At 41.4% G+C, this 22,682-nt stretch overlaps 1 protein-coding gene across 2 annotated transcripts in view; it reads right to left on the bottom strand.

Annotated features, from left to right (window-relative positions):
• The window catches only part of GRIN2A (glutamate ionotropic receptor NMDA type subunit 2A), a 367,711-nt gene that overhangs the window by 86,012 nt on the left and 259,017 nt on the right, over positions 1 to 22,682 (bottom strand). For both annotated transcript variants that reach the window (XM_027118303.1, XM_027118304.1), the window contains one exon: positions 193 to 398. In XM_027118303.1, the coding sequence (XP_026974104.1) occupies positions 193 to 398 (206 nt within the window). The remainder of the gene's footprint in view (positions 1 to 192; positions 399 to 22,682) is intronic.

Here is a 22,682-nt window from a genome sequence, read left to right as displayed (position 1 = left end):
GGAATCAAATGAATGCAAACCACCTGGTGTAGTTCCAGGTCTTTTAAAAAAATCTATTTTTATACCCACCTATTATAATAGAGTATATTTTATATTACATTCTATTATTATTGTAGAGATACTCCTGTCATCAGTGATACAGGCTATTGTAAAGGATTGGGCACATTCAACCGACAGCATCCCTGGACTCACTTGATTCTGATGAACTTCCGACATGGCACAGTGTTCCTCACACACGTCTCCGTCAGCGGGTCTATGTCTTCCACGATGACAAAGGGGGCCTCCTCCAGTGTGACGATGCTCAGATGGTTGTCGTCTGGCTCACAGTCCGAAAAGGACTTGTACCTGGGCCACACGGCGTGCCTCAGGCTCAGGGTGTGGTTCTCCCACTTGCCCACCTGGTATAAAGAGAAAGACACACCTGTGCTTTCCGGCACCACTGGCTTCCAGAAAGGTGAGTCCTCCCCCGTAAGAGGTATGGGAGAAGAACCCCATCATCTTCAGGGCTTTTCTGCTACCTACCTCAACGTACACTTCTGTTTATATGCTAAGAAAGATGAGGACAAAGGGAAAGCAGAATACTGGGCCGCTCCCATGCCCTGGACTCTCCCCAGACTAATAAATACGGGGGTGGTGACAAAGCACTGATGCCGTTGGAGATCCCCAAGTGATTGTGATGTTCTGCCAGGGCTCAGGCCCACTAATGTCATGAAAAGAGCAAGGACTTTTAGAATCAGAGGTCTAGGCTTGAATCCCCAGATCTGCCACTTACTAGCTGTACAACCCCAGGCAGGCTTTTAATCACTATGAACATCTGTTTTCTCATCTGTAAATAGACACAATTCCACCTACTTTATAAGGATGTCGTGGGAATTAAATAAGGCAATTCGAGAAAAGCATATAGGGCAGTGCTCAGCACGTAGTAAGGACTCCAAACTCTCCCTTTTAAGTATAGAAGAGAGTCAGTGAGAGGGAGAGAGATTTTAAAAGTGCTAAGAAAAAGAAAAAGAGGCAAGGGGAGAGGAAGATGAAGTCCAAGGGCAAAAAAGAGGGAGGATTGGCAGGAGAAGCAAGGGGGTAGAGCAGGTGAGCAGACGAGAAGCCTCCCTTCAAGCTCAGATACGGTTCTATTTAAGTTGAAATTAAGGTGAATTTTTCTTAATCCAGCACAGAGTGGAGACTTTTACTGCTTACTGTACATCAAGACCTGTCAAAACAGAATCGATTGTGTTCCCTCTGAGCAGCTGTCGGCATCTTAGTGAAATCAAATTGAAGGCTGTATGTTTTGAACCTTAATTTTATTTGACAGCTTCTTGGCACTCTCGCACACACACTGGGAGAAAGCTGCCCCCAGCACCGCACTTTGTGCTTCCTCCTCCCTTTCCCAAGTGCAACTGCTCGACACCACAGAGCAGCGCTTTATTTGTAACACAAACCTCAAGGAAAATACCTCGTCTGAAGAGCAAAGTGCCAAGTCCAGCCTTGTCTGTGTTCACATGACCCACTCACCTCTCCTCCTGTAATGTGTCACCAGAAATGAATCTCAGGCCCTTAAAGAGAATTCAGACACGCTGGACACCAGGAGAGGTGATAGGTGGCAGGAGAGAAGGCAATCAGTGCTCTGGAAGATGACATCATCATTTGGACTGGAAAATGTTTGCTGCTTGTAGAGAAACATGCCGTGTGGCCAATTACAAAACTGTCCAGCTTCACTGATACCTTCCTTTTTAAGTTAGGAAGGGCAGTAGAGTAATTTGGTCAAGCAAACACGTTCATCTCCTCAGGCTGTGATGTAACATAGGCTGGAGAGAATGTGGAGCCCATCAAATTCTTAATTCATTCAACATAGATTTACTGAACACCAGCTATGTGTGTGCTGACACCAGCCCGGGAACAATGAGGGATAAAACAGAACGATTCCTGCCTTGTTGGAACCATCAGTCAGCTGCTGGACAAAGACCAAGCCAATAATAATAAACATGCAAATAGATAAAGAGATATCCAGGCTCTTCCTTTTGGAACATGTTATACCCATCTCTTTCTTTTTCATCTCCCTTAGAAAACTCAAACATAGCCTTCAAAAGAGCCTGGGCAGTTCAGTGGGTAAGACAATGGCTTTTGGAGTCACACAGAACTAAGTGCTAATCCTGGCTTCATCCATTAGCTGAGCAGCCTTGGGAAAGTTGCTTAACCTCTCTGAGCTTTGCTTTCTCTATCTGTAAAATGTGGATTGCAACAGGATATGCTTTCAGAACTGTAGTGAGATTTGAATGAGCCAAAAATGTCCTTGAAGCATTGAGCACAGAACTTAACCTGTAACATCGTGGCAGCTGCTATTATTTTATTACTGTAGGTGGCATTTAAGATACAGCTCAACTATCACCTAATCTGTAAAAGCATTCCTGTCTTCCCTGGTAACAGAGAACTTTGCTCACATCTCCACCACAGCATTTGATGTTATACTTATAATAATGTCATTTTTGGGCATGTCTGTGTAGTCGGGAAATGTGCCAATATTACCACTTAGTTTAATCCTACAGATTCCACGTGGTAAGGATTATTATTCCAGCATCACAGTTCAGCAAACTGAAGCACAGAGAGGTTATGTAAACTGCCCAAACTTGCACAGCCAGTAAGTGGTGGATCCAGAGCTATACCATGGAACTATATGAATCCAAAGGTGCTTTCCCACTAGTGTTTCTATTAATTGATCTGCAGTAATCATGTCATTGCTCCAAGACCCTTTCTTCCTTTCGGAGACAGCTCCTTAAGTCCCAAGGTAACATAAATAGAGGCAAAGCCCGTTTAGCCAGCAGAATCTTTGGTGATGTCACTGACCATGTCACATACCCTACACCATGGGAGGCAGGCAAAGCTTCCAGCCCAAGGCTGACTCATGGAGAGAGAGAGGCTGCAAAGGTTTATGAGTTCCAAGAGTGCAATAACTTCCTGAATCTCCTCTGAGTTCCTCTCTCCCTTCCCAACACGTCTACGTAAGCACCCGTGGGTCAGCCAACGAGGGTGGAAGCAAGTGGTGGTGGGAAAACTTGATTAGGAGCTGAAGCTGCTGTGTAAACATTGCCCTAGATCCTGAGAGCTCTTACCTCCTTCCCTGAGTCTGAAAGGCTCCTGTTCCAAACGCCAAAAATCTCAACTCCAGGATTTTATATACCAGATAGGGGAGAAACAGACATCCTTCACTTTCCCCTCCTATGTTCCTATTTACAAAGGACTACATAACTGAGCCTGGAGTCTGTAGACAGGCTTAACAGAGATTCGTTTACTCCATAAATGTTTACTGAGCGGCTACTAGGTGCAAGCACTGCGCTAGGCACTAAGGGTACTGTAGCGCAAGCAGCACAATTTTTACTTGCAAGGAATTTTTATGCTAATTGGAAAGACAAACATGAGTCAAATAACCACATAAAAATATACATCGTACAAACTGGGAGGAAGAAAAAAATATGGGTCTAAGACTGGAAAAAGGGGGAAAGAAATCACATAAGTCTTCCCCAAGAGGTGGTACTTAAGCTGAGACTGGAAATCCAAGATGAGTGGATGAGGGGGTAGAGGGAGCAGAGGCAGGAAGAGCCCTCCAGGCTGGCAGGGGCCAGATGACGCAAAGCCTTGCAGGTCCAGTTAAGGAGCTGAGATTTGCCGTAAGAGTTAATCTAGTCTGTTATCCAGAATGGAAAAAGAAATGAAGAAATCATCATGAACATGGGTCCATATATAACTTTCCCAAAAGTGGAAGCTTCTTGCCCCCTCCATTCTTTTTTTTCTTTTTTTTATTATGGAAAAACTTTAACTCATACAAAAGTAAAATACTAGAATGTATCTCCATCTTCCCGTTATCGAGCTTCATTAACGACTAACTCATGGTCAATCTTGTCTCATTTATACTCCCAACCACTCCTCCCATATTATATTGAAGGAAATCTCAGACGTCATAACATTTCATTCACAAATCCTTGATTTGATTTAAATACCTAATTTTCATTTGCTTAACAATATTATACCTCAACAACCTATGTGTTTGTGTATATGTTTCACTCATTAGATTGTGATTCCTCAGTCTAGCAGGGATATATATATATATATTATATTATATATATTAATATATATGTATATTAGTTGGTTTCTATGTCCACAGCTTCTAACTCAGGGCCTGGCGCAGCTGGATAGGTGTTGATGGAATGAATGAACACACCACACTTAGCAGAGTCTGTAACATTCGATGACAGTGGTTTGTGTCTGCTAATCCCAAACTCCTAATTTATCCCTCCCTCTCTTTCCCTTTGGGTAACCATAAATTTCTTTTCTATGTCTGTGGGTCTATTTCTGTCTTGTAACTAAGTCATTTGTATCATTTTTTTTTAGATTCCACATATAAGTGACATCATATGACATCTGTCTTTCTCTGTCTGACTTGACTTCATTTAGTACGATAACCTCTAGGTCCAGAGATTATTAGACACTATTCTTAGCACTATTTTCATTCTTATAAACACCCTATACACAAGAAGAAGGTGTGGGCAGATGATTTTTATCTCTATCATGAATTTTGGACTTGAAAACAGTCCCAAATTCCCCCAACTAGGTTGTGTGGGAGAATAAAAAAAATCTTTATCTTCAAAATAAACTGGATTTTGGTGATAAACCTTTAAATGTTTTCAGCAAATAAACTGAAGTTTTGAGGACAAAGAAAAATAATTGACCTCTAATGGAGAAAAGTGATTTTGTTAAAAGAAGTGGAGAAAGGGGAAATTAACTTTGTAATGATTTTTTAATCTGTTCTTACTAATAAAATTTAAATGCTGTGCTTTTAGAAATCTAATTCCTCTTCAGCTCCTAGGAAGTGTTTTGTGACAGAGCAGTGATTACTTATCAAAACGTTCAGCCAATATTTTCTCAGAGGAAAAGATAATTTCATCTCCAGAAACTGTCATAAGTTAATATTCATCCCTTAAGGTCTGGTTAAATCCATAGCGATGTCACAGAGGCTGCGAGAGGCTGGAAGAAACGAGGTTAATAGATGTTTGTGACTCTCCTTTCAAAGAGGTATGAGTGCTTGACTGTATTTCATCTATTCATGAAATGCTTACAAGAGACAGTTAAAATCACCTCACAACTGTTCTCTCCCAAGCCACTCCCTAAAAACGTATATCTAAACACCAAAATCATAGATCTACCTCTACTCAAATCCTTCCATGACTCATACTGCCCACAAAATCAGTCAGACTCCTCTTACATTAATGGACTCTAGAGTATAGGTCCCATCAACCTCAATACACTGTCCTCTCTCTCTTTCTATCACTTTGTTGATTTCTCTTTTGCACACCCTATACACACCCTCACACTAAAACATATACATCTACACCTTCAAACACACATACGCTTACACCTACACACACTCACACATGTATGTACATATATATGTATGTGCATATGTGTATACAGTTAACCCTTGAGCAACGTGGGGTTTAGGAGCACTGACCCTTCGTGCAGTCAAAAATTTGTGTATAAGATATAGTTGGTCCTCCATAACCATGGTTCCTCCATAGCTGCGGATTCAACCCACTGGGGATCATGTAGTACTGCAGTATTTACTACTGAAAAAAATCCATATATAAGTGGATTCAAACCCGTACACATGCACACATATATATATCATATATTTATACATCTATACATGAACACACAGCTACACTCGTACCTACCTGAATTCACAATACACACATATACACACTCACCTCCACACACGTACAACTACACACACACACATGCCTAACATACACCTACACTCACACCTCTACAAACATGCACAATACTAAGCCACAATGATGCATACACTTTTCACTCTCACCACACATACCCTGAATGACACCCATTTCCCCGCCTTTGCCTGCACTACTTCTACGTGAAATTCCTCTCCTTATCATCTCCACTGACTGAAATCCTACCCACTCTTTCCAGGTACAGCTCAAATACCGTCTCTCCCCTGCAGCTTAATGCTCCAGCTGGAATGCATTTTGTTTTGTTTTGTTTTTTTGCGGTACGCGGGCCTCTCACTGTTGCAGCCTCTCCCGTTGCGGAGCACAGGCTCCAGACGCGTAGGCTCAGTGGCCATGACTCACGGGCCTAGCCACTCCGCGGCATGTGGGATCTTCCCGGACCGGGGCACGAACCCGTGTCCCCTGCATTGGCAGGCGAACTCTCAACTACTGCGCCACCAGGGAAGTCCTGGAACGCGGTTTTGAGCATTCTCTTTTTCCCTTGAATTCTCTCGCTTGTTCATTCATGAGCTCAATACACATGCGTCCAGGGCTTTACATTGTGCCAGGCACTGCAGGAGGCTCTGGGGCTACAACTGTGAACAGTGCAGGCTGGTCCCAGTGCTCAGACTTTCTAGTCTGGTTAGAGAAGAGGAGTTAAAGCACACTGGCCATGAGATAACATGAGATAATAAATGCGGTAACTGCCATGCTGGGGTGGGCACAGGATACTACTGGAGCAGAGAGCTTCCTGCTCTGCAAGGAAACCAAATATGTTTCTAAAGGAATTGACTTCCAACCATGAGCCATACCAGCATGGCAGATGGAGATGGGGATTACTGAAGATTTTTAATTAGGGGAGGGATACAATCAGTCTGACGTATTAGGACACTTCTTCCCAGTGCAGTGCAGAGAAAGGGTTTGTGCCTAAAAGATTCTGAAGGCAGAGTGATGGGTCAGGAGGCAGCTGCATTAACCTGGATGAGTCTGGCATAGGGCCGCATGGGGAGGGGGCATGAACTCACAGGATCCCAAAGTGGTGGAATCAATACAACTTAGAGACCGATTGTGTATCTGTATGGGGGTGGGGATTAAGGGCTCAGTTTGCCCTGTATTATAGAATCTCTGGCCTGGCCAGCCTTTCACACAACATGACCCACATCGGCTGTAGTACAGTGTTCACCACATTCCAGTTCAATAAATATCTGCTGAACTGAACTCAATTCAGAAGACAGCACTGGCATCAATTTTTACTTAGAATTCAAAGTTAAAAGAGGAGAGTTGCCTGTTTACTCAGATCCTCTCCTTGGAGACAAGACAATAGGGATTGTAAAATTAAAAATCAGAGATGAAATTTATCAAAACCGACAATGAAAGCAGAGTTCATGCTGCCTGTGCTCCAGCTTGACTGGCCCTGGTTAGCTCTTTGAGTGATTTCATAACCAAGGGGGAAACAGGTCCTAAAACAAACACTTCACATGTGCAAAACACCGGAAAACATTCCAGATAATAAGCAGGGATTTACTCTCTAGGTGGAGAAAATGCGAGTAATTAACTCTTCAGGAAGATGAATTTCAGGAGAAAAACAAAGCAAACAGGAGGGCAATTTCTCTCCACCTGAAATATAAAGTCTTCTAAAGGACATAAGATAAATGTCCATGAAGGAAATTTAAAATGACTTAAAGTCCGTATTTAGCTTAAATAGCATCACCGGTTAGCATCACTTCCATGCCTCTGCATGCAAATGCAGAGCTGATAGCAGGCTTACACATGAGTAATTTTGTGTCTTCAGTTGCTGCTCGAAGCCAAAAGTAGATCTGAATTTGATTGACCTGGAAACTACAACAAAGGTGTCTGAGCCACAACCCTGACTTGATATTAAGTTGAAATGTGCTCTATCTGGAGTAGTTTGCAGTTGAGTCGTGACTTTTTTGTGAACCAAAACCCGATCTAAAAGTTCGTTCAAGACAGCTAGAGTCTGCTGAAACCAGATGTCACATTGCACCCCAGATTTCCCCTGCATGGTATATTCAAACAAGCTTCTACAATAAAACTGCTGAAAAGCAGGTGTGGACCAAACCTACTTTATCTTCAGTGCCTTGGGGTCTCAGATGGCCACTGGCAGAGTGAAACTAAGAATTGCTTTTCAGGTGTTAAAGTAAAGCACCTGCTTCCTTTGAATGCACCGTCTTAAATGCGGTTACTGAAGGTAGTGGGATTATGAGACTTTAGCAGGAATAAGAACCTCTCCTTGGGGGCTGATTAAGAATGCAGACTCCAAGGGGAAAGAGGGGGGAGGGATAAATGAGGAGTATGGGATTAACAGATACACACCATTATACATAAAATAGATAAACAACAGTGATTTACTGTACAGCTCAGGGCACTATATAGGTCAATATCTTGTAATAACCTATAATGGGAAAGAATCTGAAAATACACATATATAAATAACTGAATCACTTTGCTATACACCTGAAACTAACACAATACTGTAAATCAACTATACTTCAATTAAAATAAATGAATGAGTGAATGAATGCAGACTCCTAGATCGCTGGAGTGTATGCATCAGTAAATGTGGGATGAGGCTTGGGAACCTATCTTTTTAACCAGGATCCCAGCTCATTCTGTTCTGGGTGATCTAAGAGACGCACCCAAAGGATCCTATGTATGGCTACCAGCAGGATTAAACACAGCATAAGGAAAAGATGGGAATCTTTCTTCTTGGGTTTCTTATGTAACCAGTAGCAATTGCCAGCAGATCTAAATGAGTTGAATCAGCTGTTAGAGCCTTAATTAAATTCCTCTCAGCTGAAATTTCAGAATTGCCTGATTGTTATACAGCTCACATTGGAGCAGTTGATTTTTTTTCTCCTATAATAACTGCTCTCAGGATAATCTAATATCTTTATGGATAATGACATCGGCTGTCTTAGGACTCAGCACTGATCTGGTAATTCATGGAGACGTGTTTTGATCACCGTTATTTCCTCGAACAACCTGCCTATTGCTTCCATTCTCCTCTTGAGGTTCATTCAACACGAGAAGAGCTCAATGCTCGTTCAAGCTCAGATTTAAAAGTGAAAGTCTCTGGAACAATGAGCCTCCATTTTCTTCAGAAGTTCACTTATTATCTTCAGTTCTACAAAGTTCCTCTGTTCCCAGGTCCCTGGGGATGGAGAGAAGCTCTACTTCTTTGGTTTACTTTTAATTATTTATGTGATCTTAAAAAGTGATGTGTCCTGGTCATTAGCTAAACAGTTAATAGTGTTTTCTTTCTCTCCTTTGCTTCCATGTTGGAATCATTTAACATTAGAGACTTGAAAAATCAGCAAAAAATAAAAAGGATCCCTCTCACAATTACTAATTAATTTCTGAACCCTCTCCTGGGAGTCCTTCATTATGTAACTTCTGTGTCAGTATCAGTCAACCCTCCAATGGACTGTAATAATTATTAAATAATGAATAAGTATAATAACTGGCATGTCTTGAGACACTGTGATCACCCCAACATGCACTTCCTCATTTTACCCTCACATCCCTGTAGGGAAAAGGTCATCATTACCCTCATTTTATAGATTGGGAAACTGGGAGCTGATGTGACTTGCCCAAGATCAAAAAAGCAAGAGAGAGCATCTGGAGGCTGAGCTCAGGCCATCTGACTTGAGAGACTGGGGTCATCACCACTGTTTGATATTCCCAAGGTTGCCATCAGATTTGGTCTGGGAAATATTAAGGCAAACAAGGGAAATGAGGGAACATTCTACGGATCAACTGGAAAGACCCTGCTGCGAGTAGCGATGCCCTGAGGAGCTGGGATACCTGAGCTCAGCCTCCCCAGATGCATGGCCTGTCCCCTTTGGAGAGGGGCAAGGTGCTCTCTCCCTGTGAAATACAGGAGGAGGAGAGAGAACAGCCAGAGGTGGCTATCTTGTGGTTTTCTTTCATGTTTTCCAGTTGTTTCCTCAGTGCGCCTGTGACTTGATTCTTCTAAGGACCTTGAATTCCACCCTGGGTCATGTCTCTGGCAGCAGCGCTGCAGTGAGCACTTGCAGGCTTGAGGTTGCTAACATCGACATCCAAAAGGCGATTAGAATAATAGATCAGGGAAAAAATCAGCCGCTCAAATGTGAACTGTGTGACAATTAGGTAATTTGGGGATTTCAACCAAGAGGAATGTAATTTAGGGCTCTAACAGCTGATTAGACTTTTTCTTCGCCTCTGTGGTAATCTCCATCCATTACGTAAGGGGCCTTAGAAGGGAGGATTCCATCTTGCCTCTGTCACACATTGTACCTGAGATGCTGACGGCAAAGACGATGTGACTCTGTTTACATTGCTGCATCTGTTATCATCAAAATTTGGACTTAAACTTGGTTGAACTCCTGAAAAGGCTGTTGCCTTGGCGAAGAAAACCAGGAAGCCTATAGGTCTGCAAAAACACTTCAGGAGGAGATGTGAAGGAAAATGGGATAAACACAGGACCTGGAGTGGGGGGGGATAAGCACCTAATATTGAACGAGCACTTGACCTAAGGACAGTCCTCTATGATAATAGTAGTGATAACCAGGGTTATTTTTTTAACACCTTTGCAAAGACAATTTAGAAATACGGAAAAGGTTTTTCTTTTGACCTTCTAATGTACTTTTCTGAGTAAATTTCAAAGATCGGTGTAGTTTCTACTTGTAAGATAAATGAAATACCATTTGCAATCCGGCAGAGTAAATAGCTCTTTTTTGAATATTTACTTGAAGGATGTTTAGCAGCTCTTTGCTCCCTTGGCAGAGTTGCTAAGAGTTAGGAGGTAGTCAGGAGCCCTCCAGAGCTGGGCTGATAGCTGAGAGGGCCCTTCATTCATTGGGATTATCAAGTCATTCTTACCAGCCCGAAAATCATGACAAGGCTGGATATGAATACAGGTGTGACTCCTCCTCTTACTCTTGGGCAGCTTTTTTTTTTCCCATGAAAACCTTGCAAAGTGGTAAAAAAAAAAACTGGGGGCTGAGTGTGTAACAGTTTATAAAAGGAGATAAGTTCCAGGTAATTAAATTGGAGACTAAGGGAACAGGAGACTTCAATGCATCAAACCTGACAAGGGATAGAACGGGCCAAAGGCTCGTTGATTTCCTCACTCAGCCTTATGTAAAAAAACCAGTTCCATTTGGATCTCAGCCTGAACATTCAAAGTTAACCTCATTGACAGTGTCTGCAGAGTTTTAAAATAAGGTTTTAAGACCTGGGGGTATTGATCAGTTGCAAAGTATTTAATTCTCTCACCCGTGAAAAGTTATCCGGTTGTGAAAGTTGAAGGGTTTGGAACACTTGGTGTCAGGTCTCTGATGGGCATTTGTTCTTTCACATCTGGGGCAAAATAATACATTTAAGTCTTTGAGATGGACGTTTTCCTCCTTCTAAATGAAAGGGCGAGCCAGGGGTTGGTGCCTGAGGCCTTGTTGGTTATTACAAAGATGCTAACAAAAGCACTTGTGCATGGGTGAAATCCATCCCTGTGATGAAATGCACCCGGATCAGAATTTCAATTCTCCTTAAATAAGATGGTATTTTGACAGTCGTTTTTCTTTGCTCAGCTCGGGCCCCAAACTACTTTGCTCCAGGCTTGTCTGAGTCCTAAAGTATTCCAGTGAGAGGATCCTTTGAAACACTAAAGCCAACAGAAGATTTAATGGTGAGGGAACAGTAATAAGCTTAACCACAGCTTTGCCCACTGTTAAAAACATGATTATTAGAAGGCGGTGTAGGAGACAAGGATCCCCTTGGGATGGGCCAGATAAGACTTGCTATTTCAGAAAACTGAGCCTAAGTAGCCCTCCACTGTCAAAGCAATTTCATTCAAACTGATTATCCTCATCTTGGACACTAATTAACAATGCCAGAGCCCCACAGAGTTACTCGGATGAAATGAAAATCTTGGTGACCATCCAGGGAGCTACTTGGCATTTCTTATTGAATCATACTGGCAAACTCATAGTTCAAAAGAACCCTAAACTTGGAGTCAGAAGACTCAAATTCAAGTTCCGTGATGATGCCTGTGAGCTATGTCACCTTAGTTAAATCAAAACTTTTCAGATTCACACAAAGTATAGCCAAAGGTAGAAGCCCAAGATCCCTGTTGATTCTGAGTGTTAACAACCAATAAGCAAAGCTATTCTCTAGGCTTTCGGTCAGTTAAGGTTGGATTACATTGACTCTTTGGTTAATCTACTCAACAAATGTTTATTGAGTGCTTACTATGTGCCATACGTTGTCCTAGCACTGGTGATACAGCAGCAAAAGGACTTTAAGCTGAGGACTGGCAAACTTTGTCCCAAGGGCCAGTGGTTTTTATACAGCCCATGAGCAAAGGGTGGATCTTCTATTTCTAAATGGTTGAAAACAATGGAAAGAATAATATTTTGTGACATGTGAAAATGATACGATATTTGAATTTCCATGTCCATAAATAAAGTTTGATTGGAACACAGCCATGCTCATTTCCTTATATGCTGTTTATGGTTGCTTTCACACTAAAACAGCAGAGTTTGAGTACTTGCCATAAAGACAGTATGGCCCGCCAAGCCTGAAATATTTACTAGCTGTCTTTTGTATAAAATGTTTACCAAGCCCTGATCTAAGTCTCTGTGTGTAAGCAACCCCCCTACTAATAGGGAAAATAAAATACAATGCTCTCAGAATGTTATAAAATAAAACAGAAAATGACAAGTGCCAAAAAAGGAAAGGTGAAGTAGATGCAAGGGAGCATCAGAAGTGGAAGAGGAGATCTGGTGAGAGAGGGGAGACCTTACGAGAGGAACGGCAATTGAGTGAAGTTGTAGAACAGGCAGAGGAGCTGGAAAATCAGCGTGGAGAGAAGAGACTTCTAAGTTGAACAGACAGTGTGGACAAAAGCATAGCAGTTGAGCTTAAGGGACATGTCTGTGGACTAGGAATTTGCCCGAATTGGATGAAATACACAATGTACAAAGAGGATGAGAGAGAAAGAGGAATAAAGGGATACAGTGGGACAAGATTATAGAAGCCCCTGGATAGTAAGCTGAAATTGCTATGTGCACATTGCAATTTGGTTGCATTTGAGTTCAAACTGGCAATTGGCCTTGGGATCCCTTGATGACTTAGCACTTGGGGATAATATTGGTGATTTCATACATGTATGGTTGGTATTTGTCAGCTCCCACATCTTTTGGAATTGTCCTGTTTTCAAATGATTGTATCATATCCTTCATAAATACATTCATATTTGCCAGACTACCTGGATAAAGTAAGAGGTCAGTTTATTGACCTCCTCTCCACAGGCCACCTCCAGCCCACTTTAGCCACTCATTCCCATGAGGGGTAATTCACTTAGAATTGCTTGATTCAATGATTCTCAATTTAGAAAACCCCACAGTGCTCTCACACTGCTATTCTCATGTCTCTTCTCCAACATCATTTTGGCCATGGTCCCAGGGCCCTCTCTTTCCTCCCAGCTGATCTACTCATTCATGTCTTCACCTCCTCCCCATTCCAACCCAGGCCTCTTCATCTACCACATCAGTACATGTTCTTCCATATCCGTAACTACCCTGCCCCCACTTTGTCTTCCTGTCATACCTCCCTGGTACCACCTTCTGCCAACTCAGTCAATCCAAACACTTCCTCACCTGAAAACCACCGAGTATAGGTGGAAAACATCACATAACCGCATAGATGAATACTCTTTTGAATGTAAGGACCCCGTCTCTGACCAAAAATTCTTTTCCCTTTTCCTGATTGGCCATCTTACATTCCCTAGGAAGTATTTCAAACCTTCACACCTGCCCATGAGAAACTGCAACTCTGACAGCTCCATCCTCACTTCCAGCTGATGAATCTGCCTCTGATTTCACAGTCTATGGACAACCTGCATACCCTACAAACTTACCCGCCTTGGCACACGTCTTCCTTCTCCCCTCCTCCACTGATGACAGAGGCCTCTCTCCTACTAATCCCATCATCTGTGAGCAGGACACAGTCCTCTTCTGCACCAACCTCTCCTCTAAAACTGGCTTCAACAAGGTCGCCAGTGGCCCTCTCATTACTAAAGCTAACAGGTGCATCTATTTGACACTGAGACCCACTCCCATCTTCCTTGAGTCTCCCTGCCCTAGACAGTCATGATCCTACCCTTTCCAGGCTAGTTCCTACCTCTTTGACTTCTCCGGCTCCGCCAAAATACAAGCTTCTCTTTTTTCTGCACACGTTTTACATGTCCTGACCCTCCCTCCTGTCCTCAGACCTCCATGCTCAGGCATCTACTACTCACCCTTCTGTTATCATCTCTATACTGACCATTCTCAGACATGGCTGTCTTTCACCAGCTCCTCTCTACTGCCTCCAGGAAACCTCAAACTCAACAGGCTCAGAGCAGAACTCATCATCTTACCTTCAATTTTTTAAAAAAATGCACAGTTTTTCTCATGTGTGCCAATATGAGTTCTTGAAATCTCAACCTTGGAAATATTCCTTAATTCACCCCCTCTCCCTCCACCCCCATTTATATTCCATCAATTGCCAAGCCTTGATAGTTCTAATATTTGATTTTTCCTTGTCCACTTCTTTCTTAAGTCAGACCACCACTCAGTCCTGGTCTTCTCCTGTCACTGGTTTCTGCCACCGCCTCCAGACATTTCCCCCTGCCCCAGATAGCATTCATCCCAGCCTATCCTCCAAGCTGCAGCCCAAGCCGTCACTCTAAATAATAGCTCTGCATATGTGATCATTCCACTCTCCCCCTTAAAGCCTTTGGATGGTTTCTCACTACACTTGGAATCAAGTGAACGTGGCTGACCGCAGCCTAAATGATCTATCTCATTCCCAGGCATCTCCAGCTCTCTGCATTCACGCCAACCTCATTTCTGACAGCCAAATCCCTGTTCTACCCCTGCCCCCCATACAGGGACTCGCGAATCCCATAGCACTAATCATAGCCTTCTCAGTACATTGAGCTCCCCTCTCAGTGGCAGGTATCCATACACACTCCTCACCCTGCACAGAAAACCCTTTCCCACTCTCTGCCTGGCACCCTCCTACTTGCACTTCAGAACTCAACCTAGAGAACAGCTCTTCTGGGAAGCAGTCCCTGATGACCCCACAAAACTGGCCGGGTGACCTCCTCTTTGCTTATCTCATCAAGTATTATAAGTACCCATACACCCTCCTGTCTGCCCCAGCAGACTCACTGAGGGTGGGGACTATGTTCTTAGTATCCCTTACACCCAACCCAGTAAATACCTAAATGTTTAGTAAGTAAACAACTGAATAAATCAATATACCAGCATGACTACCATAACTATGATCTTCCTGTAATCACAACTTTATTTGTCTTCTTCTGGTAATATGTACTGAAAAAAATGTGGATTTCGGAGTTGGCCGAACTCGAGCCTGAATATCAGCTCTTATGCTTACTAGCTGTGCAACTTGGCTACGTTTACTTGTTTCCTTCATGGGCCTTAGTTTCCTCTTTCACCCAGTAAAGTGGGTATGATAAGAGCAATCATATTGTATGATTGTTGTGAGAATTAAATAAAATCATGCCTACAAAGCAGTTATTACTCTGTTTGCCACATGGTCACCATTGCTCAACCAACATTGGGTGTTTTATTATATACAGGGCTCTTGTAAGAATTACATTGATTCCTTTATGTGAAACTCCCAGCCTGGCCCATCGTAGGTATTCAGTCAAGGTTAATTCCATCCCATCTACAATGTGCAGGTCCTCTTGAGATTGAAGTTAAACTCTAAATGTAGGGCACAGACTATCTCCAGAACAGGAGAGAGCAAGGCATTAATTTTATTAAAACTCCAAGCCCAGGTCTTATATACCAAGATGTCATTTAGGAAATGCACTTGCTTTTTTCCCCCAAAGGGAGACAGATAAGTTCTTCACTTACTCTCTCTGTTTTAGATAGAACTGATATTGCCTATTAATATAATTCTGCACACAGAGAAGGGCTTGCCAAAAGCAGCCTGGTGTTACTTTAGATCTATCAATAAATCCAAAGGCCTGACAATTATTTTTAATTCCATTTGCTGGCTTGAGGTTATGCACAATTAATACACACTATTAATTTCATAACTATAAATGTAACCCAAGCTTTCTTGGATCCTTATGCCCCAAAATGAAACGTTATGAATGTACTTTTGAGTTCTCAACTGGTTAAGAAGCTGTACTGTGGGAAAAAAGAAAAGAAGTAGAAAAAGGAAATTTCAGATAAATTTCCAAGACACATTTGGAAGAATCATCCTGGCCAGAGTGCTAAATGTCATTATGAGGTTAATAATATAAAATCCCCAGAATTTATATAGCCCTTTGTGGGTTACAAGTTGCTATTTATTATCTCATTTCATTTGGCCTTCATTGCAGAGAGTCACACAAAGGTGGAGATATTATTACAACTTTTCAGAGCAGTAAACTAATGTTCATTCAAGTAATGTGGACCAGATAAGGACAGCAAATAGGTGAAAGAACTAGAGACAGTTTTCTGTCTGCTGGCCCAGGACTTGCTTAATTGCCTATATTTCAGTATTCAACTCCTTACACGGGACTCAAAGAGAAAACAAATACAATGATTCTTTAGTATGTTCATCTTTAAACTTGAAGCCCAACTCCTCTGAGAAAAGAGAATGCCAGCAGTAGGCTTCCAGAAACCCACTCAAAATGCAAAAACAAACAAACAACAAAAACAACAAAAAACCCTTGATAATTGTCATTAAAAAATCCACACTGTACTTTGCATAATGGCTCCCATTTGTTAAACTTTTTCTACTACGTACTAGGCCCTTTGCTGGATATTTCACATATGTTATTTATAATCCCTCAAGTTATGAAGTGGCTGGGTGACCGTGTTGCAATTAATTCACTTCTCCAGCCTCAGTTTTCTCATCTGTAAAATAAAACTAATTATGAAATCTACCATTTAGGGTTCTGGTGAACATAAAATGTGATAATGTATGTAATATGTTTGGCTCAGGGCCTGTGGCACAGTCAATGCTCAGAAACTGTTAGGCTCAACATCATCCTCAATGGTGAAAAACTGAAAGCATTTCCACTAAGATCAGGAACAAGACAAGGTTGCCCACTCTCACCACTCTTATTCAACACAGTTTTGGAAGTTTTAGCCACAGCAATCAGAGAAGAAAAGGAAATAAAAGGAATCCAAATTGGAAAAGAAGAAGTAAAGCTGTCACTGTTTGCAGATGACATGATACTATACTTAGAGAATTCTAAAGATGCTACCAGAAAACTACTAGAGCTAATCAATGAATTTGGTAAAGTAGCAGGATACAAAATTAATGCACAGAAATCTCTGGCATTCCTATACACTAATGATGAAAAATCTGAAAGTGAAATCAAGAAAACACTCTCATTTACCATTGCAACAAAAAGAATAAAATATCTAGGAATAAACCTACCTAAGGAGACAAAAGACCTGTATGCAGAAAATTATAAGACACTGATGAAAGAAATTAAAGATGATACAAATAGATGGAGAGATATACCATGTTCTTGGATTGGAAGAATCAACATTGTGAAAATGACTCTACTACCCAAAGCAATCTACAGAATCAATGCAATCCCTATCAAACTACCACTGGCATTTTTCACAGAACTAGAACAAAAAATTTCACAATTTGTATGGAAACACCAAAGACCCTGAATAGCCAAAGAAATCTTGAGAACGAAAAACGGAGCTGGAGGAATCAGGCTCCCTGACTTCAGACTATACTACAAAGCTACAGTAATCAAGACAGTATGGTACTGGCACAAAAACAGAAATATAGATCAATGGAACAGGATAGAAAGCCCAGAGATAAACCCACGCACATATGGACACCTTATCTTTGATAAAGGTGGCAGGAATGTACAGTGGAGAAAGGACAGCCTCTTCAATAAGTGGTGCTGGGAAAACTGGACAGGTACATGTAAAAGTATGAGATTAGATCACTCCCTATCACCATACACGAAAATAAGCTCAAAATGTATTAAAGACCGAAATGTAAGGTCAGAAACTATCAAACTCTTAGAGGAAAACATAGGCAGAACACTCTATGACATAAATCACAGCAAGATCCTTTCTGACCCACCTCCTAGAGTAATGGAAATAAAAACAAAAATAAACAAATGGGACCTAATGAAACTTCAAAGCTTTTGCACAGCAAAGGAAACCATAAACAAGACCAAAAGACAACCCTTAGAATGGGAGAAAATATTTGCAAATGAAGCAACTGACAAAGGATTAATCTCCAAAATTTACAAGCAGCTCATGCAGCTCAATAACAAAAAAAAACAACCCAATCCAAAAATGGGCAGAAGACCTAAATAGACATTTCTCCAAAGAAGATATACAGACTGCCAACAAACACATGAAAGAATGCTCAACATCATTAATCATTAGAGAAATGCAAATCAAAACTACAATGAGATATCATCTCATACCAGTCAGAATGGCCATCATCAAAAAATCTAGAAACAATAAATGCTGGAGAGGGTGTGGAGAAAAGGGAACACTCCTGCACTGCTGGTGGGAATGTGAATTGGTTCAGCCACTATGGAGAACAGTATGGAGCTTCCTTAAAAAACTACAAATAGAACTGCCATATGACCCAGCAACCCCACTACTGGGCATATACCCTGAGAAAACCAAAATTCTAAAAGAGTCATGTACCAAAATGTTCACTGCAGCTCTATTTACAATAGCCCGGAGATGGAAACAACCTAAGTGCCCATCATCGGATGAATGGATAAAGAAGATGTGGCACGTATATACAATGGAATATTACTCAGCCATAAAAAGAAATGAAATTGAGCTATTTGTAATGAGGTGGATAGACCTAGAGTCTGTCATACAGAGTGAAGTAAGTCAGAAAGAAAAAGACAAATACCGTATGCTAACACATATATATGGAATTTAAGAAAAAAAAATGTCATGAAGAACCTAGGGGCAAGACAGGAATAAAGACACAGACCTACTGGAGAACGGACTTGAGGATATGGGGAGGGGGAAGGGTGAGCTGTGACAGGGCGAAAGAGAGGCATGGACATATATACACTAACAAACGTAAGGTAGATAGCTAGTGGGAAGCAGCCGCTTGGCACAGGGATATCGGCTTGGGGCTTTGAGACCGCCTGGAGGGGTGGGATAGGGAGGCTGGGAGGGAGGGAGATGCAAGAGGGAAGAGATATGGGAACATATGTATATGTATAACTGATTCACTTTGTTATAAAGCAGAAACTAACACACCATTGTAAAGCAATTATACCCCAATAAAGATGTTAAAAAAAAAAAAGCAATTGTTAGGCTCTTTGTTTTCACTATTTGGAATTATTATATATCAGAAAAACAAACTGCATGCTTTTCCCACTTGCATCCTCTACCTCCCACAGCACTGGGTGATGTCCCCTGCATTTTAGAATTTGATTGAGGAATATAACAGAACTTAGTGGTCAAAGCATGGGTTTCAGAATCAGAAAAATGGGGGTTCAAAACTCGGTTCAGATTCTTGGAAATTAACCAGTTCTTTGTATTCTTTAGTTTTCTCATTTATAGAATGGGGATATTAATAGTACCAATCTCATAAGATTTTGTATGAATTAAGAGAAATCATGTATCTAAAGCTCTTTCTGACATACAGGAAGCATTTAATAAATGCTAGGATTAATATCCTTACAGCAACCCCACGGGGTAGGTATTACCATTGGCTCCGTTTTACGGATGGAGACACTGATTATCTGAGAAATACAAAGAATGGCAACTTTTCAGGGTTGACTTGGGTCTCAGAACTATCAACTCCTATGAAATTGATCAAATACCCCTCTCTCCTAACTGTCTCAGCTACTAACCAGTGCCAGGCTCAATGAAGCGGCAACGAGGGCATCAGCCCATTTCTGCTGACAATGGTGCTGACCTGGCTTTGCCTGCATGTACCACTCTCTTATCTTTGGACACTGATTTGGGAGTTGGGCTCTGGATTAGACACATCTTTGTCTCCAACTTCTGTCCTGATTGATTTATAGTATAACTGGATGGGTGTCCCACATTTTTGAATCCTCATCCATTTTCAACGAGGTGACAATTTCTGAATGCAAAGGTCAGGGTGTCATTTTGGTAATGAAACTCAAATCCTTCTGTGCTGATTCAAGGCACCAACTCGAAAGCATCTGTGGAGAGAGATGTGTACAGTCCCTGCCAAGGAACCCTGGTCAAGTTTCTTACTCTGTCTGAATTTCAGCTCCTCACTTGTTAAAACAAGGTAAATGTTCCTGCTTTTCCTCTAGGAAGGGTGGTTGTCAGGATCTCTTATCCAAATCCAAATCTTGCTCTCCTTTCCTACCTCGTATCTGCCTGTCCTGTTTTCTTCAAACACACTTTAATCATGGAAAGAAAAAATATGCCATCAACTATAATCTGCTGTGCACATAGAGGCCAGTACGGTGGGGAATGATATGAAGAATCAGGATTCTTCCAACTCAGATTGTCTGTTTCAACTTTAAAGTTAAAAACAGCATAATCAAGGGGACATTGTTTTCTTCAAGTCATTTTACAACTCCCTTCAAGGGAATGAGAATTGATTCTCTTGTCTTTTCCCAACTTCAGGATTTTTTCCCTTACATGCATTTCCAATGGAGTCTTTATTTGCACACTGAGAGAAATCAAGATGATTCCGCCCCTACCTCCTTCCTTCTCAAACAGGTCCATTCCATCTTTCTAATTTGCAGAATTATAATTCAAATGGAAGGAAAATAGACTCCAAGAACTCTATAGATATGATTGCAATGAGTTTTAAAACACATTTTCAAAAGACAACAGCTACAGATAATGAACGTATGATGGAGTAATGAGGAATGAACACACGGCATATTGTAGGAGTGCCTCCACTCCTACAGATGGATAGACGGACGGATGGTTTATTATGTAGATGACTGATCACTGGACGATTGGCTGGGTGGACAGATAAATAAACATATAGATCAATCACATGGGACATTCGTTGTTAATAATTAATGTATCCTAAAGAGTAAGATTTAAGTCTACAAAAACGGCTAGGTATTGTCATTCATTCCCTCCACTCAACCTCCAAGGAAGATAATATTCACAAGAATCTCTAGGTCCTTTATGAAAATTCCCATCATTCATCCTAGAAACTGTGTCAAGTGGTGGAATGAGCACCAGACTGGGAGACTCACAAGACCTAAATTTGAATATTTTCTCAGCTATTGAAAAAATGTCACTGAATATCTCCAGGTCTTCCCTACTCAACAATCAGAGAATACCACCTACATCATAGGGTTATCACTGTAGCTGAAGTGAAATAATAAATATAAAGCCAGTGTTGTAAGGTTTGGCTTATAGTAGGTGCTCAACAAATGCTTACCATTTATTTGCCTTATATTCAGAGGATGTCTAAATTCAATCCCCTTACTCTACTCACTTTCAAAATTATTTTAGAAATTTTGTATCTTTTCCCCGAAAGAAAGCTTGCTTGGAGCACCAATATACCAATCAGATAAAGCTTTACCATCTCTGGCTATAGCTGGATCTTGTCTCATTAACCCCTATCAAGTCAGAGACCCCTGTGGCACTATGAAAGAAGCTAGCATTCCAGGGAACATAGTTAGAAAACAAAACTTTCTCCTAGATAATGGAGGAAGTCTATTCTATGTTCTGCAGCATTGAGACTAAAGCCTGGTGTTCATCCTCTCATTCTCTCCTTTCCTCCCTTCCTCCCTCCCTCTCTTTCCCCTCTATCACAGGAGCTCAGGGCTTTGCATTCACTTACAACACAGAAGAGTTGATGACCCAGTCAGGAAAAAAAAATGGTTTTCATCTGTCTGTTCAGGAGTTTCTAGAAATACTTCCAACTGAGAGGCTCTTTGAATAATTTACTCATCTGAGATCATTTCAATAATCTATTCACTCATTTTCATAATTGATGGCAAGGCAAGCTGTCAAGGGTACAGCTTTTGTCTTACATTTATACCATCTGTCAGCTTAATTATGCCCCTTCACTCTCAGACAGCTTCCTTATCAAACTGGGTTTGTGAGTTGGGTAGAGACGGATACTCCAGATGACATACTGGTTGATTCTGGTTCTATTGTAATACTGTTTATGTTCAAATTCTGCCTTCACCATTATATGACCTTGGGCAAGTCATTCATTCCATGCAGCTTTCAAGTTCTCTCCCATAATATGGAGCTCTGATGATAACTGGAGCTGGCATTTACTGATCATCTACTATGTGCCAGTCAGTGTTCTAAGCACTTGACATAATATTTTGTTTAATTTTCCCAACAACCCTATGAGGTAAGTACTATCATTACCTCCCTTTTATATATGAGAAAGTACAGAGAATATTGTGATATTTAAGTGAGATAATGTATTGAAAACACTCTGCTTGGTGTCTGGCATATAACAGGAGCGTAACAAATGACAGCTGCTGCCATCATGACCCCCCGTCGATCAACAGAACCATCATCATCATTGCCATCAATCATCTTTGTCATCAACATTCCCATCAAGGCATGTTCCCATAGAGATGTCTTTTCTATGAACTGCTCTTTTTTAAATTTCAGAAATCTAGAAAACTATTAGCAGACTATTGCCTTGCAGAAAAGCATGGTTCAATTGCTGTTCTTTTTGGAGTTAGGCTTATATTACAACTGCAAGAAAGAAAGGAACGAAGGAAGGAAGGAAGGGAGGGAGGGAGGAAGAAAGGAGGGAGGGAGGGAGGGAGGGAGGGAGGAAGGAAGGAAGGAAGGAAGGAAAGAAAGAAGGAAGGAAAGAAGGAAGGAAAGAAAGAGAACCATGCAAGACAGAAACAGATACACACACACACACACACACACACACACACACACACACACACACACA

Source organism: Aethalodelphis obliquidens, unplaced genomic scaffold (genome assembly GCF_003676395.1).
Source record: "Aethalodelphis obliquidens isolate GAN/ISIS:26980383/991018 unplaced genomic scaffold, ASM367639v1 scaffold18, whole genome shotgun sequence".
In the NCBI taxonomy this organism is placed as follows: Eukaryota; Metazoa; Chordata; class Mammalia; order Artiodactyla; family Delphinidae; genus Aethalodelphis; species Aethalodelphis obliquidens.
This window is presented reverse-complemented; position numbering and strand designations above follow the sequence as displayed.